Here is a 27,976-nt window from a genome sequence, read left to right on the forward strand (position 1 = left end):
TTGTGTTGTGTTTGTTCTGTCCCGGGCAGTCATCAGAAAATGGAAATAAGTTTTTCACATCTTGGGCCATATATTCATTGGTGTAGCTTAACAGAAAAGTACAAATTCATTGGGTCCTTTCTTCACGTTCCCTTCATGATAGAGATAAAAAAAAGATGAGCTTGTATGTAGATTATGTGTACAAAATACTGCAACAGTCAACTGGCACTGGGACATGAAGTTGAACATTTTGCATGTACTCAAAACATAAAGCAGTAGTTCCAGGATTAGTCTCCGACTGTCCTTTCCCATCTTGCAGAGCATAATAAAACTTCTTAGATCTTCAGATATGGACAATCTTCTCTGCTACTGCTGCTCATTTTTCTACCTCATTGAGTGTTTTTTGACTTAATCTTTAACGTCAACTCTTCACAGGTGCAGCAAGTGTCTACTTTAGGTCTTTCGAAAGCAAGTGAAAAGTTTTCACAAAAAAATCTTATTATAGCATTTGTATGGATGTTTGGCAATAAAAAGTTGGTGTACTTTTTTCACAGATAGTTCACAGTAAAGGTAGTGCATAGTATGACTTTCCTTAATGAGGAATGATCTGATGTGATATATAATTTTGACAGTTTCCTCTGATGGTATAGCATTAACACTCTTACATTTCCCTCTTCCGTCTTTCGGTGTTTGCCCACTACACAGAAATTTGTGAATTCTTTTAACTCTCACATCAGTTACTGCATAAATACTTACAAAAGCTTCTCTACACACCTCACATCATTTGTCTCCACCAAGGACACAGTAGCTAAAAGATTTTTCACGCCTGCACCCCTTCTCGCTTCTTGGGCAGTGTCTTTCAACGTCACTAGCTGTGATCAGTCCTTGCAGGAAAGGTTCTGGTCATTCTTGCATTCCATGTTCAGAAAATGTGCTATAGCTTGAGTTCTGTTGTCTTATGGAATAACACTAAAACAACTTCTTCGACACTTGCAGTCTTCTCCTGTCACCATTCTTTGGAATTTCTTTGCCTCTAAAATTCACATGTTCCTCTCCATGAATTTTAGCTTCCTTCATAATATTTCTTTGGTATTCTGAAGAATGTTTTACCCTTTTCTTCTTATAACTGCTGGTACATGCCACTTCATCCATTTTCCATTTTAACAAAAATACTAAAATCAACAATGCCAATTTCTTCCATACAGTTATACTGCACATTACTTTAGTTCCAACAGTTGAGAAGAAAGTAAAAATGTTTTTGCACTCAGCTCAAACTTCCTACTTTTGTTTGAATGGCAACAAACGATGACTTTGACTGTTTTCGTGCATTGTCTGGTGGAGCTACATGCAGAATATGCAGTTTTTGCCTTTAACTCAGTTTTCACCAAAAGTGGACTTAATAGCTTTTGCAATCAGTGATTCATCTGTTATCAGGCTAATAAACCAGAATTCACATAGTCTTTGTGAGACTGAGGCTTACACTTTTAGCTGTGAACCACTTGCAGCACTGTTTAGCTACCCTTTGAGCAGTGTCTCCTGAAATTGAGATGAGACCTTGATTAACTTGCTTCTGTCAACAGCAAACATTACAGTTTCTGAATTGAACTTTAAAGTCATTGGAAGATGTAGATTACAAACAGGAATAAGCCCAGTACTGATTCCTGTGGCCCCTGAAGTACCCCCCACCCCCACGAATTTTATAGTTGCTGCAATCTAAGAAGGAAAGTAGCTGGGATTTTAATTTTCAAAACAAGTTGTTACGACATATTATGCCAATGCTGTCCGTTTGGTCTAAACAGAGTGACAGTGATGCCTGTTCTTTTGTTTGCTCCAATTACAACATCAAGATCTACTTACCAAATTAATCTGATAAGTCTGGCATTGTGGTACATGAGATCTTGACACTGGAGTAGACAAAATTTATATGAGCAATGAAATGTCTATGAGTGAACTTCAAGCTCCCCTAACAGAGAAACCAAGTTAGTCAAGAATGCACTTCTTTGCCTACAATATTTAGGAAAGATGTGGTATAATGTAGGGTACCAGAGCACACTGAAATTCAGAGCAGTATACTGGTGGGTTTGGAAACCAATGAAGTGTTTGCAGTACCTACTTTGGCAAAAAACATAAAGTTCTCATACGTGGAGTAACAATTCTGTTGAGGAGTATTATCATGAGTTATTGGCAGGGAAAAATGGCCAGAAGGGAGGCAGAGAACAAGCTGTGGCTGGAAAATCCTACCACCTGACCATGCCATAATTCCTTCCAGCCTCTGAAATAGAACAAAGTCCTGTTAACTTATCTCTGGCTAAGGGAGAGCCATTTGATGTATGGTTTTCTTATACTATGATACACTTCAACAGTGTGTAGTGTGTCTGTTATTTGAAGATCAGTACACCACATTTTCTTGCCTCTGTTATGTGGACATCAACATGTCACATTGTTTTAGAGTGCACCCTGTTTGCTGACAAGATGTTGTCTTGTGGCTTAGTAGAGGACTTGTTACTGATTGTAGGCATTGATATTAAAAGTGTCATATGAAGGGCTTATTTCAAGAGTTCTGAGACACAGAGTCCTAAAGTTAAATGAGCACTGAAAAATCTGCAATTGAGATACCAGAAATATTCAAGTATATATTCTTGAGTATGAGTATATATACTTGAATATTTCTGGTATCTCAACCGCAGATTTTTCAGTGCTCATTTAACTGTAGGACCCTGTATCTCGGAATGAACAAAAATGGACTTGTACCATTATTGAAATAAGTCCTTCATATGTCCAATAAATTTTTGCTTCTTTCCTCAGTTCCCTTAGAGGGATGGAAAAATTAGCACAGGATTCAAGTCTCTTTTGTAACTTGTGACATTCTGCTACAAAACAGTATGAAATATTGATGATAAAAACTTTTATGTTTCATAAGAAGCTGAGACAAAAGTTCTAAGTTCCTAACTTGAGCAGAAGGTTTTGGTAGCTCTACAACATATAATTAATATTAGATCAGTTTCAGTAAAACACTTTAATAGCAGATACTTAACTTTGGAAGACATCTATGTCCACATGAGGGACAGTATGCGTATGACACAAACTCAGCACCGAATGCTAATTGTTCTTCACAATTAATAAAAGTACTGCAGTGTTGCAAACGTTTTTAGTTCTTGTACTGAATGTTTGTTCTACCTAGAATTGTTCTTAGTTTAACATGACAGTCAAAAATCACTTTACCCTGGACCTAAGTGCACTATTATGACTAATGATACTAGCTCATTCCTGGATCTGTACTACGATGAGGCTACCATCCGAGCTAGCTATCAGAGTGGGATAAGTGGCACTGCACTCTGACATAAGTAGATTTCCAGCAGCAGTGATGTATGGAATGTCTTGAGAGTTTGTCTTCATCAATGTCTCTCATTTGTAGTTGCATCCGGCAGCAACTGTCTTTAGTTTGTGGTTCCGTTGTGAGGTACCAACTTTAACATGGGACCATACTCTTTGGATGACACCACATTCCTCCTGCCTCCTTCCAAATCTCTGCACTGTCATCTTGTAGTCATGGGTCAGATGACAAAGGCATAGGGAGTGTGGATGTACGTGAGCGGACATTGGCTGTAGTGACAGCTGACGGCAGCTCCCTGTCTGCGCACTAGTACATGCATTGAGAGTAATCGGGAACACTGGCTGAAAAACTGGCCACAGAGTGGACACCCACATCCAGGGACACAGATGGTGTGCTCAAGATGACAGCGGGCAAAATCCCAGGTGCACTATGGTGGGTGTCTGGAGGTGGCGTCTCCATGGACATCTGCTCTGACTGCGGAACTGGTGGTGGCATCCGCAGTAGTGTGATTTCGGTCTCCATTCTCACTGTGCTATATGGTGCCAAAAATGGCAGTCCAAGAGGTGGAGATGACTGCTGGGTCTGGGGGTCAAAATTTTGTGGCAGAATCACTGACACGTTACCCTGAAATGAATAAACTATATTCATGAAATCATAAAAACTGTTGAACTACTGAAATGTGGTGAAAATAGATTGTCTGTATGAAAAAGAATTAATTATCTTTAAAGTAACATTTTGAGTGAAGTAAGTGAAATGAAATATAATTGTTAGTTTAGACATCTTATTTACATATGGGACTATAATTAATTCTAAATGATATTTGCAGCAGAAAACACACTGACTTAAACAGAAATATGTCAGTTCAACTGAAATTGATTCTTTTTAATGAGGGAAAGAACTATAGACTTGTAACTGGAGGGTTAGATTATTTTAGATTAGATACGCTTTTCATTCAAATAGATCCATAGTGAGCAGATCCTCCAGGAGGCAGAAATGTCAGAAAAACAAGAATACACAATAAATATTTACAAAGAAAAAACAAATATGCTGATGTACTAGTCAAAGACTATATTATTGCACTTTATTACTGAAAATGTATGGTGACATAACAGTAAACAAGTACAGTGGTGACTAAGGAAAATGCATCACAGTGTTAATGATTACAGATGAGCTGCGCATATATTATCAACTGCAATTACACACTGACTCGTGATAAGCCAACCGAAGCACCCTCACTCCCATGTGCAATGATATTGTGGTTCAGTAATACTGTCCACAGATTCCAAGTCAAATGGTTGTCATGGATGTAGAGTAAGTCAAAAGGTCTTAAACATATTTTCATTTACAAGGAAATAGCAAAATTGTCATAAAACATGTAAATGTTCAATACACAGGTGCATATGATAATTCTTAGGTTATTGTAGCCATGCATCATCAGATAGAAAAATCAGATCATGTTACAACACCTATTTACAATGATCACACTGCTACACTGAATTTGCACAGACGTTGGCATGTACTAATACTCACATTACACATCAGTTGGTTTTACTCAGAAATTCATAAACACTGACCACCAATAAATCCAGTAGGCTCTTCATAAACTATAAAATATTAGTAGTTAAACCTTTTATGGCTGCTAGCAAATTATTGGAAATGTGTGTTCCTGAATAATGGACATCTTTCTGGACCAAAATAACAAAGTAAGTGACTTTAAAACTTTGTGGAGGGTATTCTTGCTTCTAATACTGATTCTGTGCACTGAGCTGTTGGTTTGAAAAAAGTTTTAATGAAAATTTCATTACGGAATAAATATATTGGGAAGCAGTAGTTAATATCCCCAGTTCCCTAAATAGGCCTCTGCAGGATTTTCTTGAGTTCATACCACAAATAATACTTATTACATTTTTTTGGATCAGGAAAACTTTAGCTTGGCTGGATGAATTATCCCAAAAAATAGCCCCATATGATGTTATGGAAGGAAAGTAAGTATAGTATGCCAGATTTTTTATTTTTATATCACCTATATCTGACAACATTCACATTGCAAAAATAGGTTTGTTTTGGTGCTTGAGCAGTCCTGTGGTATGCTTCTCAGTTGAATTTGTTATGAATCTGTAACCCCAAGAATATAACACTATCAACTTCCTGCACATGTCTGTCATCATATTTTAGATCTATGCTGGTGGAAAATCTCTTAAAAGTTCTGAACAGCATGTAGTGTGTTTTTTCAAAGTTTAGTGACAAAGAATTGAAGCACTTGGAAGCAGAAATTGTTGAGTCAAAGGTTTTGAGAAATTCAATTTATACCACATTACACACCATGATGACCACAATGGTGCTAAATAATTTGCAGATCAGGAAGATGCAAGTCCATCAAACTGTGAACTTGTCATGTTCAATGGACGTAGTTTTAGAAATAGAAACTCTTATGTCTCCATTTTGAGTTACAAGCTGTTAAGTAGTTGCAGCATAAGACATTTGGCAGCACTATTGCCAGTGTGGAAGCCAAGCTCCTTGCTGCCAGCAGTTTATTCATTGTCAGTTGAACAATGGTGGGGGAACAATAGTGGTCTGAGAGTAAACTCCTTGAATGAGTATCTATTTGACGATAGTGACCTGGAATATAGTCCTGATGAGAACTCAGAATCACCAGAAAGCAATTTAGATACTGGAAACATGACATTGGCGGCAAATAAATATACTAGCACAGATAATATTGAATCCTCTACTTCATTTGAAAATGAAAATGAGCCTTCTACAACAGATACCATTTATGCATGTGAAAGACTCATAAATCTTTTCAAACAGAAGTGGTTCTTTCAAAGTAGTTGAAAATTGCAGATAAGAATAACTGTAAATTTTGGACCAAACAATTATGATTTATAGAAATATATTTACATGTTATGCAGCACTATTTATTTATTATTTAGTAATCTAATAGTTCATGTAAAGTCTATAAAGGCTACAAAGGGACTACTGTAGGTCCACATGTCTGGATAGAAGATTTCCACTGCAGATCTCAGTGTGCACAAAAGCCCTCCATTGATCTAAAATATATGATCTTCAAATACTTCAATGATCTAGATGGTCATAAACAACAAAATGGTTACATTCAGAGTTGTATCAAACAACAGCAGATGTGGTAATCCACTGTTATAAAATAAAAGCACAAGTTTCTGTGGAAATAATTACCATATTTGTATGAATCTAATGTTCAGATGTTTTTGTACGGATGTAATATTTAAAACTGTAGTGTGCAATAGATTTGGTGGTGCATTAATATCTCATATATACTGTTACAACCTTGAGTAGTAATGCTGTTTAATGGTTCTTAATAATAATAACAATAATAATAATAATAATAATAATAATAATAATAATAATAATAATAATAACAATAATAATAATAATAATTATTATTATTATTATTATTATTGTTACAGTCAATTGGGGCATATTTTGTAATTACCAGTCATGAAACAAGACTATAAATTAAAATTTCACTATACCATCAAAAATGATTGTTCAATATTATGATTACTTTGACATGTGCCATATGTCACGATCTAGAGCTGTCTTAATAAAAATAATCCAACTTCACATGTTCAGAGTCATCATCTTTACAGCTGGATGCCAAACAGAGGGAAACTACCTACCACTATTACGTCAAATGTGACTGTGGCCAAGTTAAGGTATGCATTGAAGCATTTCATGCTCTTTGTGGAATAAAGTGAGGAAGATAGGATTGTAAAATAATATCCCTGAAGGATGGGAGAGGAAAGCATGCTCCTGGACACAAGAAACCTGATTATGTTCGCCAGAAGATGCATGATTTTATTGACAATAATCCCACTCAGGAGAGTCATTATTGTTACTCCAAATGTATAAGTGAAATATATGTCTTCTCCACTGACTGTCCCTCTATTACATAGAGACTTCACTGATCTGTATCATCAGTTACAAAAAAATGTAAAATATTATTTGTTTATGATGAATTCCAGCATGATTTTAATTTGAAATTTGGTGAGTCAAAAACAGATATTTGTAAAGACTGCATTAAAATGAATGCACAGTATAATGCAGTGTCTACTGGGCAAGCTAAAGCTGCTGTCGTGTTGAAAGAAATTGCACTGTCAAAAGTTAAACATTTCTACACATATTTGCTCATGTGAAGGTGGTGTCCAAGAAAGGTCTTTCAATACAGAGGATTTTTCTGATTATCAAAAAATTTTACCTCTTCTGGTAACAAGCATTGGGAGAGAATACTATAAAAGAAACTATAGCTGCATATTCTAAGTCATGTAGCCAGCTTCCAATGGTGAAACAATATTTATGTCCTCTGAAACAACTAATGGAAAATTGCCATATGAAGTTGTTATCTGTCTGAAATGCTACTTTGCAAGCAAAGCTGATCATTCTGCCAAAGAGCTACAAATGTGTGCATCACACAGAAAAAAACAGAAATGTGTTTGCATTCTAGATGCATCTTTCTCAGGTTCATTTTCAGAAACTTTATCTGTTCTAACCCATCCCAGAACACTCTTACATGGCACTTGACAGAATTTTTGGCACTGCTGACAAGAAAAATGAGCAACCAATAAAGTCTCAGTTCCTACCACATGGGTCAAACTGATCAGAGATTCACTGCATGAGAACACCATTGATGTTGCTCGTGTCAAACAATTGCTAACTGACCATGGGGAAAGTGAACTGCCCTCCACTTGTTGAAGTTTCTAACTTCAAAGATGCCTTTGAGAATGTTCTGTTAAGGAGCCTTTCTGAATTTTCTTCAACCCCAGGCATGTGTTTGAGAAGACAACATGTACTTGTAGTTTGTAACACAATGTTGTCAAAATTTTGCCATCTCCAGTCTATTTTGAAGAGGTTACAAGCATTACAGAGGACTTATGATAATGTTCAAAATACACCATAATTAAGAAAGGCAATGTTTGCACACTGCTGGAACATGTCACTCTGCCAGAGGGTACCACATTTTGTGACACAATGAAGTATGGGGCTGATGTGAAAGATGATGTAGTACATATGGTATGATTTTTTGATGAAAATAAAATTAATATAATACGTCCAATCTCTTTAGTGTCTACCAGTAGTGGAAAAATCCATAGTAAATATTGGAATGGTGAAAATAAAGTCATAACAGGTAACTGTAGTAACTTTTTGTAATACTTTATTACGAAAAAATACAAACATTAAAGTTAAGGAGTTATTATGTCATTGACTTTTCACATGTAGCGTGCAGCTAGAATTAAGGCTGTCTGACATTTGAATAGCATTTATTTTTTAAGTAGAGTGGTAGTGCTTGAAAAACACTCTCATGATCTGTGAGAAGTAGGTACTTTAACATGAGGAAAATTGTAATCATGTAGATATTGCAATGAAAGAAAAAACAGAATACTCTGTTACTGCTGGTGCATACAGCATCGCTGGCTGGCATGTAATTAAATCTGACAACCATGACAACAACACAGAACACACATAGCAGACAACAGTGATCTGATGCTACACTGACCCCTTGTTGGAAGCAGAGCATCATTGAGGAAACATTCAGGAAAGTGCACGTGATGTCCAGATAGAGTTGTGTGCACTGGTTGCAGTTCTGTGTCAGGCAGTTGTTGCACCTGTGGCTGTTGTTGTAGTGCTGGTACCAGAAAATGAGGTTGTCTTCATTGTGCTTCAGCTGGTAATGCATCCTGGAAGATGTATGTGGGCTTTATGCAATCGAGAGAAACAGTTTGTTTTTGCCATTCACTGCAATGTCCAGTGTCCACACACCTCTTAAAACATTTTGGGGTCCAGCATAAGAAAGTCGTAATGAAGATTGAATGTTATCCATACATAGCATTATGTGGGAGCAACAAACCAAGTTGTTGTGTACACAACTGAGTGGCATGGCGCGTCTGGAAGCTTTGCAAAGACAAATGCGAGCAGTGTGGTCCCTTATGTGATGTATGAAGTTTGGTTGGTTTTGAGTGGATGACCTCAGAGAATTTGCATCAATAAATTCTCATGGGAGATGTAATGCTTCCCCATGAACAAGTTCTGTCGATGAGTTTATGTTTGGCTTACACATGTTCTGCAGACCAAGGAAAACTATCAGGAGAGCGATTGTCCAGTTAGGGTTGTGACTCATGAGTGCAGCTCTAAGGGAATAGTACCATCATTTGATCATGCCATTACTTGCCAGATGATAGCTGGTGGTTTTATGGTGCATGTATGTGCAGAACTTTGTGAGCTGAGTGAATAAATCAGACTGAGATTGTTGGCAGTAAGATGCAATGGGCAACCAAAACTAGGTAATCATGCCAACACAAAAGTGGAGGCTAATGTTCCTGAATAAATATTGTCTACCAGCACTGCTTCAGGCCAGCAAGTAAACCTAGCAATCACAGTAAGCAAGTGTTGTTGGCCATTCAGTGGAGGTAATGATCTTACAACATTCATATGCATGTGAATGAAATGTTCAGTTGTATCACAGAAATCGCTGACTGACACATGCATGTGGTGAGACACTTTGCCACATAGACATTGCAAACTTGTATGTGTCCACTCACGTCAATCTTTTTCCATTCCAGGCCAGAAAAACCACTTCAACTCCAGGCAAAATGTTGGACAGGCCCCAGGTTGACACAATTTTTGTAAGCTGCCGATGACTTGTTAATGAAATGTAGCTGGTAGCAAAGTATGATATCTTCCGTGAGAGACATTGCAATATAGCTTGAAATCTTCAACAGGAATGTTGAAGAGCTGCAACTGTAACACAGATGTAGCTTTGTTTAGGAAATTCTGGAGCTCCTGATCATCTTGTACCTGCGTGACTTTTGTGAAATCAGCAGGACTTGTCACACTGTTTATGCATGAGGGCAATCAGGAACTACATTATCAATTCTGGAAATGTGCTTGATGTTGGTGCTAAATTGAGCTATAAATTCTAGTTGGTTATACTGACAAGATGAGCAGTTGTTGCTGATCTACTTGAACATGTAAGTCAATGCTCATGAGCTGTGTAGATGGTAAATTCTCATGCTCCTATCTGTGGCCATAAGTACTTGACTGCTTCATACACAGCAACAAGTTTGTGGTCATAGGCACTCCACTTCTACGATGGTGACAGTTGGCAAGAACAGTAAGCAAGTGGTTGCAATGGGCCATGTGGCAAGTGTTGGAACACTGAACCAATAGTCATCTGACTTGCATCCATCATTAACACTCAGGTTGCATCAGGCTTGGGATACGCAAGAAGTGCAGTGTTCACCATACTCTGTTTTGCAGCATCAAAAGTGGAGCATATCACATCAGTCCACTGAACAGGAGTATTGGCTATAACCTCTGGGCCAGCAAAAGATGCAGTTAATGGTTCCTGTAGTTCTGATGAGCATGTATATAGTGGTGATAGAAATTCAATATTCCTAGGAACTGGTGTAATTCTTTAATAGTGTTTATCTCCGGTGTCTGCAAGGTGGCTTCAGACTTTTCTGATTGTGGTAGGGAGCCTGCTGAAGATGACTGATGGCCAAAGAAAGTAACCTCAGATTGCAGGAACACACATTTAGCTGTGTTCAAGACCACACCATATTGCTTTAAGCACTTGAACACTTCAATAAGATGTTGTTGGTGTTGTTCCTTGGCGGCCAAAAATAGAAAAATATCATCATGGTAAGTAAAACAAAATGGCAGACCTTGCAGAACTGAATCATAAAATCATTACCATGTCTGAGTAGCATTTTGTAAGTCAAAGGTCATGTACATGCTCTCAGCTAACCCAAATGCAGCGATAAATGCTGTTTTTGGTACATCTTCCTCTGCTACTGGGATCTGGGTATAAGGTTTGGCACAATCAGGTACAATTAATGTGGTTGCACCATGCAATGTGTAATTGTAGTCCCACAAAAATGTCGCCAGGTAGTGGTCTGGCACAATTCTGGCATTAAGTGCATGATAACCTCCACATAGATGCCATACGACACTTCTTAGGTACCAGGTGCAGCTGGCCACTTGATGGTTGGATAATAGCTGAGCATGGTGTCAAGCTCAGCATTAGTGATAGCCAGATGATCAAGTTCCAAACTTAGAGATCTGCATGTTCCATCAACAGTTTTAATATGATTCACTGTGTTATGCAGCACTTGTCTGAGTGCTTGGAGGTCTAGTCATAGCTGTGAATTGCTGTAACAGAGTGGTGTACTTAAAATCGCTTGCTTGTGTTAACTTGGCACTGTACACTGCTGAGCTGTGGTGGAATCACGTAGTAATCAGGCTGGTAATGCTGTCAATAAGCTGAATGTTTGCCACACCTCACAATTGACGGTAATAAGTCAGAAGATCAGTGCCTACTATTGCTTCTGAGAAATCGGCAATGGTGACACACTACTTAAGCCAATGCTTTTTGATGGGTTCCATTTTGTCAGTACGGAACAGCTATTCACTGCTGGCAAACAAAATGCCATTGGTGGTCTGCCGTGATGCAGTGAGGTTTGTGGCCATATACTTAAATCAGAACAGTGTCCACCAATTATTTTTAGACTGATTTTCTGCCACTGATAAGCAAGTGCTGTAATATTGACAGGCAGTCAGCTCTACCTACTACCAACTGCCATTGGCAATTGGGAAGGGACACAGCACAGTACACTTTTGTGCCTGGTTTCTCAACTTTTGATGGTACCAGCGTAGAAGATGCTCTGAATTCTACAGTATCTCCCTCTATCATTGTCAGTACTGCTTTGAAAAACAGCTTGTTGATTTGTGTACTCAATAACTCTCTAGAGAGTTGTAATCAGCATGCATGACTGCCACTGTCATTGTTGCATTGCTGCACGGCTCTGCTTCTGTGCTAACCTGAGTAGGAATGATGGCTTCTTAAATTCTGTAAATGAGCTCTATACCACTGTTCAATGGCATCTCTGTTTGGATTCTACTGTCACCCTGACGTGTGGTGGTGGGCAGCTGCTCCAAATGGTTTGCAGAAATTATTTGGAACAGTATTGATATCCATCTTGCTCGTTAAGTCCCTATAGTTCTGTGACAGCTTGTGGTCTCCAGTATCCTTCTGCATCAGCACTTGATGAGTTCTGTCGTCCTGTCAGACTGTGACTCATCAAACTAATTCTGTCTTGAGCTTGTCATAAGCATTTGCTATCAGTGGCACAGTTATGACATCCTGTACTTCTGTGGTAAAGCCGTGATGCTGGCGTAGTAGAAACTCATTTCAACTTGTGCTAATCACAGTACAGGGTTATGGGGCCAGAATGGTTGTAATTGCACAGCTAATCTTGATACAGTTGGTTTGTGAGTGATCTTGTATCTTTTTTTTCAAATTATGGTTGCTGCTCAGGTCTTGTTGACTTAAATATTATGCAGGATCTCCACTTATTGTGTGCAGTTAGAATTAGGGCCATTCACACTTTGAGTAGCAAGTATTTATTATGCAGAGTGGTAGTGCTTGAAAAATCTTTCTCATGATCCATGAAAAGTAGGAGCTTTATTTAACAGAATAAACACACTCAGCTCTGAGCAATGAATGGATTAGGAGACATTATACTTGAAACCATCCCTCTCCTGTAACTGAGGGCTTCAGTTTGTTAGAAACCATTTGTTAATGTCTTTGAAAATCTCTTTAATCGGTATTTCTAAGATTATACTGGAATTGCTATTCATCATAATGTTTGTATCATCAGAAAACAGAACAGACTTTGCATCTGGTAATGTTAAAGATGGAAGATAATTTATACACACAAGAAACAGTAAGGACTCTCAATTGGAACCCTGTGGGGTGCCTCATGTCATTAGTTTTTGGTTGGATGATGCCTAAAAGCTTAATACATGTCTCTTTCCTAAATGACATCCTTTGTTTCCTGACAGAGTTAGAGGATTTGAACAATCTGTGGCATTTCCTATTCCTTCATAATATTATAATTTACTTAAAAGATTGTTGTTATTTACACAGTTAAATGGCACTGAAAGACTATCATCTATTCATCATTATCTAATGAATTATGTACATTCTCACATTATTTGTAGGAAGCCTTCTCAATATCTGAATCCTTTATAAATACTAACTGTGAGTTTGACAATATATTGTTTGCTGTCATACAGTTAAGAAGCTGTTACCTTTTCTAAAATTTTCTAGAATGCTGGCAAAAGCGAAACTGGATGTAAATTTGATGGGTTTCTTTATCTTCATTTTTAAACAAAGGATTAACTACAGTGTATTTCAACAATTCAGGAAGTGATCCACTGATAAACAACAGAATGTGTCTCTAATCTCAGAAGCACACTTTTTAATTAACATTGTTGATATTTTATCACAACCACTAGATTACGTCTACTCATGTAATGAGGGTCATGGTCATATTTGTAGTGACTGGTCTGAGATACTCCATGGCAACATGCATTGAACCTGAAAACCCTATTTTTTTCAGTAACAGTTATGAAATGCTAGTTGAAAAGTTTTGCAATGGTACACTCACCTGTTACCAATGTTGCCATTTACTCTTATGCTATCTGCCCTTCTTCATGTCTAGTTCTATCAGTCTCCTCATTCCCTGTATCCGATATTGTCTATATTGTGTTGCCTGGTGTGATTATCCTCTTCTGTAGCATATTTGCTTTGATCACCGTATTATTGTCTTTAATATTTTGCAACATGTCTGGTAGTATGCTGTAGCATTTCCCTTTTCCTATGCAGCAGAGCTGATCTATTAAAAAAACCATTTTGAATACTCATGTGACACAAGACATAAAGAGAACTTTATGGTCACCTCTCATCACTTAAAACTGCATGCTCAGACTCCTCAGTATATAGCCATGAAAATTGACAACACAATAAAAGGGTGTGGCATAATGAATATGAAGACAAATATTATAAAGAGCAAGTTACATTATTTTCTAATTGAACAATGCTACTACTCTGTGGAAGATTTCATGAAGGACGAAGTGATACTTTGAGCTGGATCCCTAAAATAGAATAAAAATTTATGACAGTTATAGTAGATGCAAATACTGTAAGTTTGACAAATTTCAAATACGTAAACTCTCCACAAAGTGTTATTTTAAGTGTGCCAAAATTTTAAATAAGCATATTGTAACCTTGACATGTCTCCTGTACATCAGACATATGTTCTGAAATTGTGCACATTATGAGATGAATAAAATGCATTTCACATTTCAGAGCAGCTTCTGACTGATAGATAGAGCTTACTTTTTATTTTACAAGATACCTTTATTCCTTGAGTAATCTTTGGCTTCATTAATCCTTGGCTTCTTTGTAGACTTTAGTCTAATCTGGGTTAGTTTTGGGGGGAAACAGTTTTAAATTAGTTAAGTACTCTATTAATAAAAGTGTTGTATTTTTCATTTGGACCATGAGCTCTGTGTATATCACTCCAGTTTATCCCTAAAATAATCCCTCTCTGGCTTACTGATGATCCTCTTGAATTCTGGTTTAATAGATGTTATATCCTGTTCAGTATCAACATTTAACAAAAGGAACTGTGTGTCAAGGTCTGAGAGGCCATTGATTATTGGTTTTGTAATATAATTTTGTTCATTAGACCTGTCTATAAAGGTATAATCAATGGCTGTTTATGAGCAATCCATTAGCCTAGGTTGGAAGTTTGAAATGGGAATTAAGTTGAATGATAGTGTTACTTAGTAGCAAATTCTTACTGGGAGATTTTTTTAAGAAAATCTACATTAAAATTACTAACAACTACTGTTTCTTTGTTTTGTTGTTGTTAAAGAAGCCAGTAGAACTTCAAGGCAGTTTATGAACAGATTAAAGTTACTTGTACATGTTCAGTACACACTTACTATTATGAAGGATGTATTATGAAATTCTTCTGTTGCACATGTTTCCATAGACTGCTATATGCAAAATTTATGAATGCCGATGCTCATAAATTTATGATACATCCTGATGACTGTGGAAACTCCTTCTTTCTCCATTTCTGCTCTACAAAAGTGAGATACTAACCTAAACTCAGTAACACTTAACACATCTATACCAGTGGTCGCTTGATGCTCAGACAAGCAGATTAATTCAACTGGGTTTGATGACTGTAAGTTGTCAGTGCAATCAATTAGTTCATTAACATTATTTTCAGTCACACTGATTGAATTAAAATTGGATGGAAATAAAACTTTGCTGATTGCTAAAAACTTTTATTGCTGATACAATGTGGCAAAATTATGTTATTTCATTTCTTCCTCAACTGAAGGTTTCTTTCAATCCAAACCTCTCATTAAACTTGATTTCTTTCTATCCTCCATACCTTAAAAAGGTGCTGTTCTGGACCCTGTAAATACTGGTATTTTGTCACCCATAAGAGTGACTCCCCACATTAAATTTTTTGCCACTACATCCAGTCTGTTTATCCTTCCCTTTTCTGTTGAGATGAAGGCATGTCTTGTATAGCCCCTTCTACTGAGAGAATCAATAGGAACCACACCAATATGTGACCTTGTACCCAACATAAGCAACTGCTCCAATTCCAGATTAATTCTCCTGACAGAAGAGTTCAAATGGAGTTGGTTATGATATCTGAGAGCAGATAAAACTCAACCATTGGTATACCTTGATGCTGATGTAGTCTTTGTCAGGTCACAGTCTGTATTGTAGTCAGGATCTCTGTTAGTACTGTCCCCTCCAGTACAACTACAATTTCTTCCTTGGGGAAGTCTTTGCAAAGTGATCCTAAATTCTCTGTCACCTGCTCCAACCAGCACTATGTTTAAAAAAATTGGAGGCCTGATATTCTAATCCCTGTTAATCCTACAGAAGTTGGCCAACACCTCTAACATTAGAACTACCCAATAACAAAACTTGCTCTGATTCACTTCCTTACATTGTCAGTTTTCAATTTAGTACTGAAAGTTTCTTGTGTCCTGTCTACATCCACACCTGCTTGAGGCTCATTGTTTCTAACTGAAGTTACAGATCAAACTTATTTTTCGCATCCACCACAAAGCTGTTGTATGAAGTTCTAGTCCTGTTTCTTTGGTTGCCCGCTGCCACTTCCCACCTTTCTTTAGTCTTCTACCTCCTTAAATTGTCCAGATCTTTCCTAGCCCTGTGTAATTCAACTCCAAGGACAGCAGTTTTACTTCTTGTTCCACTATCTTCCAGTCTCTACTACATATCCTACAAAACTACTGGAGATCCTTATTTACTTTCCCAGTTCCTACACCAGTACAGTCACCCCTATGGACAAAACTACAACATCCACCACACCAAAACAGACAACAATTTTATGGCAAGTCAGACACTTTTCACTCATGATCAATATAATACTTTAGTAAGAATAAGTCATTTAAATTACTGATAAACAGGAAAACACATTTACAGCAATTTGGTCTATATGTAACTGAATTGAGCACTACTAGTGGAAAGTTTCCGAATCAGCAACCAAAAATTTCCACTGGAAATATGTGCTAAACAATAAAGTGATACTTTCAACCAAAAGTGCTCGAAAAAGAAGTAAAGTTGATGAGGCTCTTTTGGTTTACTGTGTCAAAACATGAATGAAAATATGCCTGTATGATCTTTTTGGAAGTGTAGAGAATCCTGACTAAAAGTATGTGGTCCAAAAGGTGCTGTTACCACTGAACATTCTGAATCAAGTGAACTAGAGATTCAGGCCAATTTGTACATAGTATCAATAATAAAAGCTTTTTGCATGTGAATATGGTGCATGTATTGTAAATTCTGAGGCTACTGGGTGGCGGGCATCAAAAGATCATTTGGAATATCTACCCACTTCAGATACTTTGGTGCATGTATAGTTTTAATGGTTTTTTTGTGAAATTTAAATAATGGCAAAATCATTTCAGTGGTGCAACATAAGCATGACACACTTATATTCCCAGGACAGAGGTGTACCCTGCAGCAAATGTCATCCCTACATAAAACTGACTAATCAAACTTCATGCCACAAATGCTTGGCACATGATAGGGAACAGACCACACATGAACCACATACAAATGCACAAAGCCCAATTCACAACCAAATCCAAACATAAATATATTTAACCACTCTTCAGTTGCTCTCTTCATTATTTAATAAAATTGCAGCCAAATAGCCATATACAGTTACTTTGCTTAACATTTTACATTTATGCGTATTCATTTATCGATTTCACTCTTTTACTGCACAAGTCTATGCGAAATCGTTCACCGGCTTCGTTACACAGTTCACATACGCATGTTGTGGTTGGGTCATGATAAGTTTTGTTTTCACAGATTAGATGATGAAAGCCATGAATAGAAAGTCTAGTTACAACATGTCACTGTTCGAAGTTTGGTGCTGTCCATGAGTGGTTCATCATTGCTTCAGTGCCATAGAACTCCGGCCATATTTTTTCTTGTTTGTCCTCCATGATCTTCAGTTGCTTTCTGGAAGCCCTGGTGTGTGGCATCATACATTGAAGTCTGATGTCTTCAATTAGGAATGTCTCTCTTGCTAGCAGATACACTAGTCTAGATCTTGTTGTCTTTGAGAGACCTAGTGCTCTTTTTAGATAAGTCAATTTCACCTTTTCTAGTGTTTCTAGGTTTTTTTCTGTCAGGTGGTCCCATATAACCTCCATCCCATAGGCCAGGATTGGCAAGATTTTTGTGTTGAATAATTTCATGGCTGTTTCTAGACTGAGTTGGCAGATGTTTTTGATGTCCTGTATTACTATTATTGCTTGGGCTACATGTTCTGTTGTTTGTTTTGTGAAGTATTTGGCTGTTAGTTGCAATGTCACTCCTAGGTATTTAAAGTCTGATGAGTCTATTCCATTAACACACTTACTAGTCTTTTCCCCTTCTCTACATCTTACATTTCTCCTCTCCCCTATGCCCTTCCCCCCTCCCCCAGCACAGCCTCATGAGTCTGTACCTAGGAGCTCCATCCTGTTCTTACTACACCCCTGCTCAACCCCCCCCCCCCCACCCCCACCCCAGAATGTAGCTTCCATCAGAAGCATGAGCCCCCATAGACACTAGCTGTGTATGTGTGTGTGTGTGTGTGTGTGTGTGTGTGTGTGTGTGTGTGTGTGTGTCTGTGTGTGTGTGTCCACGTGCACGTGCACATGTGTGTGTGTGCGTGTATGTGTGCATGGATGTGTTTTCTGCTTCCAAAAAAGGACTCTTTTCATTATGTTTGTTTATGTCTCAGTGCCTCCTCTATGTGGGGAGTGGGAACATATTAATAACAGTGATTAAGTATGAATTTAGAACTAGAGTCATAAACTAGAATTTAAGACACTCCATCCAAGAATGACCTTTATAGTCATTACCATTTACCATGTAACTCTAAAGGTGACTTTAAATTGTAAAACTAAATTGTAAAAAAGAAATAAATCTAAAATGAAGACAATTAATGTAAAAACTAAGGCTACAAAGAGTCAGAACTTTCAGCTAGATGCTCAATACCCTGGGCAATGGAGACAGATTCTGAGCATAATGTCAGCTGCAATGTGTGTGAAAGACTAAAAATGTATGTGATGGTGTTGGGTTGTCTGGGGGAGAAGACCAAACAGCGAGGTCATCGGTCTCATTGTATTAAGGAAGGACAGGGAAGGAAGTTGGCCGTGCCCTTTCAAGGGAACCATCCTGTCATTTGCCTGGAGTGACTCAGGGAAATCACGGAAAACCTAAATCGGGATAGCTGGACGCGGGATTGAACCATCGTCCTCCCAAATGCGAGTCCAGTGTGCTAATCACTGCACCACATTGCTCAGTAATATGTTGTTGTTGTTGTGGTCTTCAGTCCTGAGACTGGTTTGATGCAGCTCTCCATGCTACTCTATCCTGTGCAAGCTTCTTCATCTCCCAGTACCTACTGCAACCTACATCCTTCTGAATTTGCTTAGTGTATTGATCTCTTGGTCTCTCTCTACGATTTTTACCCTCCATGCTGCCCTCCAATGCTAAATTTGTGATCCCTTGATGCCTCAAAACATGTCCTACCAACCGATCCCTTCTTCTAGTCAAGTTGTGCCACAAACTTCTCTTCTCCCCAATCCTATTCAATACCTCCTCATTAGTTACGTGATCTACCCACCTTATCTTCAGCATTCTTCTGTAGCACCACATTTCGAAAGCTTCTATTCTCTTCTTGTCCAAACTGGTTATCGTCCATGTTTCACTTCCATACGTGGCTACACTCCATACAAATACTTTCAGAAACGACTTCCTGACACTTAAATCTATACTCGATGTTAACAAATTTCTCTTCTTCAGAAACGATTTCCTTGCCATTGCCAGTCTACATTTTATATCCTCTCTACTTCGACCATCATCAGTTATTTTACTCCCTAAATAGCAAAACTCCTTTACTACTTTAAGTGTCTCATTTCCTAATCTAATCCCCTCAGCATCACCCGATTTAATTTGACTACATTCCATTATCCTCGTTTTGCTTTTGTTGATATTCATCTTATATCCTCCTTTCAAGACACTGTCCATTCCGTTCAACTGCTCTTCCAAGTCCTTTGCTGTCTCTGACAGAATTACAATGTCATCGGCGAACCTCAAAGTTTTTATTTCTTCTCCATGGATTTTAATACCTACTCCGAATTTTTCTTTTGTTTCTTTTACTGCTTGCTCAATATACAGATTGAATAACATTGGGGAGAGGCTACAACCCTGTCTCACTCCTTTCCCAACCACTGCTTCCCTTTCATGTCCCTCGACTCTTATAACTGCCATCTGGTTTCTGTACAAATTGTAAATAGCCTTTCGCTCGCTGTATTTTACCCCTGCCACCTTCAGAATTTGAAAGAGAGTATTCCAGTTAACGTTGTCAAAAGCTTTCTCTAAGTCTACAAATGCTAGAAACGTAGGTTTGCCTTTTCTTAATCTTTCTTCTAAGATAAGTCGTAAGCTTAGTATTGCCTCACGTGTTCCAACATTTCTACGGAATCCAAACTGATCTTCCCCGAGGTCCGCTTCTACCAGTTTTTCCATTCGTCTGTAAAGAATTCGCGTTAGTATTTTGCAGCTGTGACTTATTAAACTGATAGTTCGGTAATTTTCACATCTGTCAACACCTGCTTTCTTTGGGATTGGATTTATTATATTCTTCTTGAAGTCTGTGGGTATTTCACCTGTCTCATACATCTTGCTCACCAGATAGTATAGTTTTGTCATGACTGACTCTCCCAAGGCCATCAGTAGTTCTAATGGAATGTTGTCTACTCCCGGGGCCTTGTTGCGACTCAGGTCTTTCAGTGCTCTGTCAAACTCTTCATGCAGTATCTTATCTCCCATTTCATCTTCATCTACATCCTCTTCCATTTCCATAATATTGTCCTCAAGTACATCACCCTTGTATAAACCCTCTATATACTCCTTCCACCTTTCTGCCTCCCCTTCTTTGCTTAGAACTGGGTTGCCATCTGAGCTCTTGATATTCATACAAGTGGTTCTCTTCTCTCCAAAGGTCTCTTTAATTTTCCTGTAGGCAGTATCTATCTTACCCCTAGTGAGACAAGCCTCTACATCCTTACATTTGTCCTCTAGCCATCCCTGCTTAGCCATTTTGCACTTCCTGTCGATCTCATTTTTGAGACGTTTGTATTCCTTTTTGCCTGCTTCATTTACTGCATTTTTATATTTTCTCCTTTCATCAATTAAATTCAATATTTCTTCTGTTACCCAAGGATTTCTATTAGCCCTCGTCTTTTTACCTACTTGATCCTCTGCTGCCTTCACTACTTCATCCCTCAGAGCTACCCATTCTTCTTCTACTGTATTTCTTTCCCCCATTCCTGTCAATTGTTCCCTTATGCTCTCCCTGAAACTCTGTACAACCTCTGGTTCTTTCAGTTTATCCAGGTCCCATCTCCTTAAATTCCCGCCTTTTTGCAGTTTCTTCAGTTTCAATCTGCAGTTCATAACCAATAGATTGTGGTCAGAATCCACATCTGCCCCTGGAAATGTCTTACAATTTAAAACCTGGTTCCTAAATCTCTGTCTTACCATTATGTAATCTATCTGATACCTTTTAGTATCTCCAGGATTCTTCCAGGTATACAACCTTCTTTCATGATTCTTGAACCAAGTGTTAGCTATGATTAAGTTATGCTCTGTGCAAAATTCTACAAGGCGGCTTCCTCTTTCATTTCTTCCCCCCAATCCATATTCACCTACTATGTTTCCTTCTCTCCCTTTTCCTACTGACGAATTCCAGTCACCCATGACTATTAAATTTTCCTCTCCCTTCACTACCTGAATAATTCCTTTTATCTTGTCATACATTTCATCAATTTCTTCATCATCTGCAGAGCTAGTTGGCATATAAACTTGTACTACTGTAGTAGGCATGGGCTTTGTGTCTATCTTGGCCACAATAATGCGTTCACTATGCTGTTTGTAGTAGCTAACCCGCACTCCTATATTTTTATTCATTATTAGACCTACTCCTGCATTACCCCTATTTGATTTTGTGTTTATAACCCTGTAATCACCTGACCAAAAGTCTTGTTCCTCCTGCCACCGAACTTCACTAATTCCCACTATATCTAACTTTAACCTATCCATTTCCCTTTTTAAATTTTCTAACCTACCTGCCCGATTAAGGGATCTGACATTCCACGCTCCGATCCGTAGAATGCCAGTTTTCTTTCTCCTGATAACGACGTCCTCTTGAGTAGTCCCCGCCCGGAGATCCGAATGGGGGACTATTTTACCTCCGGAATATTTTACCCAAGAGGACGCCATCATCATTTAATTGAACCAATTCTACAAGGCGGCTTCCTCTTTCATTTCTTCCCCCCAATCCATATTCACCTACTATGTTTCCTTCTCTCCCTTTTCCTACTGACGAATTCCAGTCACCCATGACTATTAAATTTTCCTCTCCCTTCACTACCTGAATAATTCCTTTTATCTCGTCATACATTTCATCAATTTCTTCATCATCTGCAGAGCTAGTTGGCATATAAACTTGTACTACTGTAGTAGGCATGGGCTTTGTGTCTATCTTGGCCACAATAATGCGTTCACTATGCTGTTTGTAGTAGCTAACCCGCACTCCTATATTTTTATTCATTATTAGACCTACTCCTGCATTACCCCTATTTGATTTTGTGTTTATAACCCTGTAATCACCCGACCAAAAGTCTTGTTCCTCCTGCCACCGAACTTCACTAATTCCCACTATATCTAACTTTAACCTATCCATTTCCCTTTTTAAATTTTCTAACCTACCTGCCCGATTAAGGGATCTGACATTCCACGCTCCGATCCGTAGAATGCCAGTTTTCTTTCTCCTGATAACGACGTCCTCTTGAGTAGTCCCCGCCCGGAGATCCGAATGGGGGACTATTTTACCTCCGGAATATTTTACCCAAGAGGACGCCATCATCATTTAATTGAACCAATTCTACAAGGCGGCTTCCTCTTTCATTTCTTCCCCCCAATCCATATTCACCTACTATGTTTCCTTCTCTCCCTTTTCCTACTGACGAATTCCAGTCACCCATGACTATTAAATTTTCCTCTCCCTTCACTACCTGAATAATTCCTTTTATCTCGTCATACATTTCATCAATTTCTTCATCATCTGCAGAGCTAGTTGGCATATAAACTTGTACTACTGTAGTAGGCATCGGCTTTGTGTCTATCTTGGCCACAATAATGCGTTCACTATGCTGTTTGTAGTAGCTAACCCGCACTCCTATATTTTTATTCATTATTAGACCTACTCCTGCATTACCCCTATTTGATTTTGTGTTTATAACCCTGTAATCACCCGACCAAAAGTCTTGTTCCTCCTGCCACCGAACTTCACTAATTCCCACTATATCTAACTTTAACCTATCCATTTCCCTTTTTAAATTTTCTAACCTACCTGCCCGATTAAGGGATCTGACATTCCACGCTCCGATCCGTAGAATGCCAGTTTTCTTTCTCCTGATAACGACGTCCTCTTGAGTAGTCCCCGCCCGGAGATCCGAATGGGGGACTATTTTACCTCCGGAATATTTTACCCAAGAGGACGCCATCATCATTTAATTGAACCATCGTCCTCCCAAATGCGAGTCCAGTGTGCTAATCACTGCACCACATTGCTCAGTAATATATGTTATGTGTTAAACTCTGCTTTGCTTCATCAGTCATAGGTGACAGTTGTTCACAGACTGAGAGAACGTCAAATTTTCTTGTTAGTCTCTGAAGCAAACGGAAATATTACTTTTTGAAGCATGTTGTGATGTGCTGCAGTGAACTAAAGACCATTTAAATTATTATCTCAAAAAGTATTATCAATAATTTTAGCAATTTATTATGCTATTCACTGACTGTATTATCATATAATAAACTATATTATTGATTTTCTTGAAGTGAAGGCACTTTTGGATTTTGAAATCAAGAACATGTGTGTGATCTTAACTTGGTTAGGGAGTTTTCTGCATTCTAATCTGATTTGCAGCTAGCTTTCCTGCACACATTTCCATGTCTTAATTGCTTTTATTTTATTTATTCTGTTATGAGGCTGCCATCCACAAGCAATTTGTTTTACACAATAAAAATAATTTTGTTCAATTCTAAATCATAAATGGTTATTGCCTTCATTTACATAAGTAAACTATTGTATTGTACTAACTTTGATGTCAACTATGAAGCATGACAGCAGTTTCAAATAATTGCTAGTGTAGTCAGTAAAAATTCGATGATTCTACAGCCAAGTTGAGCAAAGGGGGTGATGTGTAACCAGTGACATGTGACATGCTTTTGAGCCAAATTCTCTACTAGTAAGTTGAACATTTATTCAATCCCCTGTTATTTTGACCACAAGTTTCAGTGGCAATTTTATTAGTTGAAAGATAGAGGGGAGCTCACATGATTGATATGTAGTTGAATAAAGTCAGAAGTTTTTTTCACTTCGATGTATTTATTTGGAATTCTTCTTTGTTAGACAGCTAGATTCGGCTTTTTAAGTTATTATCAAGTGTTTAGCTAGAACAAGGTGCCATATGCATGTAAATGACAACATATTCACATGATGTGCTACCATTTGGTTTGGTTGACTAATAAATATACCCTAACTGGAAAAAAGGTGCCTTCATCCAACAAATTCATGGCTGTGGTGCCCATTGTGAAAAAAGTATTATCTAGTGGACTGAAAATTTTCATCACAGTTGCACTCTATTTATTTTCGTGAGACATCATTCTGTAGCTTGGAATATCTTATGCTCAATAAATTGAAATTAACCTGATTATTAGTGTATCTAATTACTCATGTGTCTATTCTTATCAGGTCATACATAAACACTTATTTGACGTAGGTTTTAAGCAAGATTGGACTAGAGCTCAAAGATGAAAACATTGATAAATTGGCCACAGCCACAGCTGGTGCAATTGAGCGCTTACTGAATGATGTACATGAAAAAATCAAAGAGAAGGAAACTGAAAAACTGAAAACAACAGAAATACTAATCGAGAAACTTGTTGATAAACCAGGTAAGTTCATTCTTTTTCATATGCTACAATTACCTAAGACCTCTTACTGAAAATCAATCTTCTGTCCCACATCTTTTACTGGTCTGATAGTTGCAATGGCGGCAACGAAAATAGTGTAGGCCATTGTAATCCTTAATGAATGTTAAAATCATAAGTGAAAATATTGAGCCACACACAGGTAGATTATGAATGTTGTAGGAAACATTAGATTGGATACCACACACATCAAAAAAAGTTTTGCATCACTTTGGTTCTGAGAATTCCAGAACCTGTACAGAAAATTGGAATAGGGATCAACATAATCATTTGTGCCCTTTTTATTGCTCATGAAAACCACACATTGCATGTTGTACCACAATACAGCGAGACATTAAGAGGTGGTGGTCAGATTGATGTACACACCGGTACCTCTAATACCCAGTAGCACATCCTCTTGCTTTGATTCATGCCTATATTCTTTGTGACATACTATTTACAAGTTCATCAATGCACTGTTGGTCCAGATTGTCCCACTCCGCAATGACAATTTGGCATAGATCCCTCAGAGTGGTTGGTGGGTCACGTTGTCCATAAACAGCCCAGGCATGTTCAATAGGGTTCATGTCTGAATAATGCAGCTAATATGGTTGCACCATTGATCAGAGGATGGCATTCATGAATCGTACAGCTGTTACCGTGCCTTCCATGACCACCAGCGGCGTTTATTGGCCCCACATATTGCCACCGCTGACCGGGTTGGCTCCAAACATGTTTCCGACGATTGTCTGGTTGAAGGCATATGCATCACTCATCGGTGAAGAGAATGTGATGCCAATCCTGAGCTGTCCATTCAGCATGTTGTCGGGCCCATCTGTAACATGCTGCATGGTGTCATGGTTGCAAGGATGGACCACGCAATTGACGTTGGGAGTGAAATTCCGCATCATGCAGCCTATGGCACACAGTTTGAGCCATAACACGATGACCTTTGGCTGCACAAAAAGCATTATTCAACATGGTGGTATTGCTGTCAGGGTTCCTCCAAGCCATAAATTGTAGGTAGCAGTCATTCACTGCAGTAGTAGCCCTTGGGCAGCCTGAGCCAGGCGTGTCATCGACAGTTCCTGTCTCTCTGTTTCTTCTCCATGTCCAAACAACATCACTTTGGTTCACTCTGAGACACCTGGATACTTCACTTGTTGGGGGCCCTTTCTGTGTGGAACTAGTATTTAATTTAGGGGCGACTAGACACTTCAAAAAGAACAAAAGGCAAAGGTCCTGAGTTCGAGTCTCAGTCCGGCACACAGTTTTAATCTGCCAGGAAGTTTCATATCAGTGCACACTCCACTGCAGAGTGAAAATCTCATTCTGAAGAAATATAACAACTTTATGACAACACCGACCCGGCATTGGCCACACTTTTACACTTTTGTTGAAAAGTGACAGTTACTGATCAATCTCCACACAGTTAAGTAAACTAACACTGCAGAAGTCACTGAAGGTTAATACACATACCATATTCCACTGCTTTCTTCTCCAATATCATGACATCCTTATTGTGGGCGAACATGCTACAGCACAGCGTGTTCAGGTTGGGCCCATTCTGTCTTGTTTATCTGCCGTGGCAAAACACCCACAAACAACAGTGGCCACAGCTCGCCGTAAATTGTGTCCTTACAATTGCAGAGTCCATGGCTTATCATTCCACAAGAGCATTGAATTCCCAAGCATCTCGGTTTCACCATCAGTTCATTACCTCAGAGTGCCGGAGTTATTAATGCACAATTTGGACCATCCAGACCCCAACACTCTGCCGATCTGTCCTTCTTGCCCTTTCTGGGCTTATGAGTGAACCATCTAGGCAACGTTGAGCTACAGACAACACGAGCCGTGTACCTCCGTGGTGGAATGACTGGAACTGATCGGCTGTTGGACCCCCTCCGTCTAATCGGCACTGCTCATGCATGGTTGTTTACATCTCTGGGTGGGTTCAGTGACATCTCTGAACAGTCAAAGGGACTGTGTCTGTGATACAATATCCACAGTCAATGTCTGTCTTCAAGAGTTCTGGAAACCAGGATGATGCAAAACTTTTTTTTGATGTGTGTAGATTGCAGTAGGTAGAAAAGGTGCCTTACATGCTGGTCAGCAGAGCATGAAGCTATAAGGAAGAGTTTATCAAATGTTTAACTGTTGCTTTCAAACAATATTGCTGCTCTGGTCAATCTAGAACTTTTCAGATGTGATTGCAGGCTTTCTTGCCATATTCCAGCTATGAAATCTTCTCGGGTTATCAGCCGAGTGGCATCATCATCTTGTCACAGTGTTTCAATGGATTCTGTATCCATCATCTTGAGGCAAAGGTGATGAATATTTGCCTGAAGATGATGGATACAGACTTCACTGAAACATTGCAACAAGATGATGACACAACACGGCTGATAACTCGAGAAGATTTCATAACTAATCTAGAACTTCTTCACCCAGTGGTGTTGGTCAAGATTGAAAAATGAGGAAGCACAGAAGCTTTAAACATATCTGAGCCCCAAGGTCGTGGTTTCTTGTCCCAGTTTGAACTGATGGACAAATTGTGTATCAAATGCATCTACATCAGCTTGAGCAATTGGTTGCTGGATAGCATAAAAATATTCTTGAACAGAGTTCTGAACACAGAGTGTGCATAAAGACCAAATATATTTGCAACAGTAGGATCACCACACTTAAAAATATGATGGCTTAGGTCACCTGCTTGTAGTTCAGTGATGTAGTTCACTGACAAAGGATTGAAATTTCATGGCGGCTACATTCCAGATTTGAAATTTTTCAGGTGTTAATTGCGATGCACTAATATTACAATACAAGGATTGATACAGAAAGGTCACTGATGTGCCCATTTCATAATGAAAACTATCTGGCATCCCTAGAATAACAGCTAACAGTATTCAATTCTTTAGAGAGAGAGAGAGAGAGAGAGAGAGAGAGAGAGAGAGAGAGAGAGTCACTCTAAGCAGTTGCACAGTTGAATATTGCTTATTTTTGCGATAACAGTATGTGTCCATCAGTGAGTCTATGGAAGTGGCTAAGACAGACTTCTGCTATATGTCCTGTTTTGGAGAAAGTGTGACAGATAAAATATTTTCTGTTGACAATGCTGCACAGATTCAGTCTGTTTTTTAATGGCATCACAGAACCACCAAAAATTGTTGTAATGTGTA

At 38.5% G+C, this 27,976-nt stretch overlaps 1 protein-coding gene across 2 annotated transcripts in view; it reads right to left on the reverse strand.

The window, feature by feature from the left end:
• Positions 1-3,097: 3,097 nt before the first annotated feature.
• Positions 3,098-27,976, reverse strand: part of LOC124788226 — a 103,147-nt gene continuing 78,268 nt past the window's right edge. Inside the window, exons 3-4 of one of the 2 annotated variants that reach the window (XR_007016074.1) lie at positions 13,801-14,028; positions 3,098-3,937 (exon numbers count right to left, since the gene is read on the reverse strand). Coding sequence is in view for 1 of the 2 variants with exons in the window: in XM_047255407.1 (XP_047111363.1) it covers positions 3,620-3,937 (318 nt within the window). In the remaining variant the exon portion in view is untranslated. The remainder of the gene's footprint in view (positions 3,938-13,800; positions 14,029-27,976) is intronic. The other variant, XM_047255407.1, reaches the window with a different exon arrangement.

The sequence above is a fragment of the Schistocerca piceifrons genome, chromosome 3 (genome assembly GCF_021461385.2).
Source record: "Schistocerca piceifrons isolate TAMUIC-IGC-003096 chromosome 3, iqSchPice1.1, whole genome shotgun sequence".
Taxonomy (NCBI): domain Eukaryota; kingdom Metazoa; phylum Arthropoda; class Insecta; order Orthoptera; family Acrididae; genus Schistocerca; species Schistocerca piceifrons.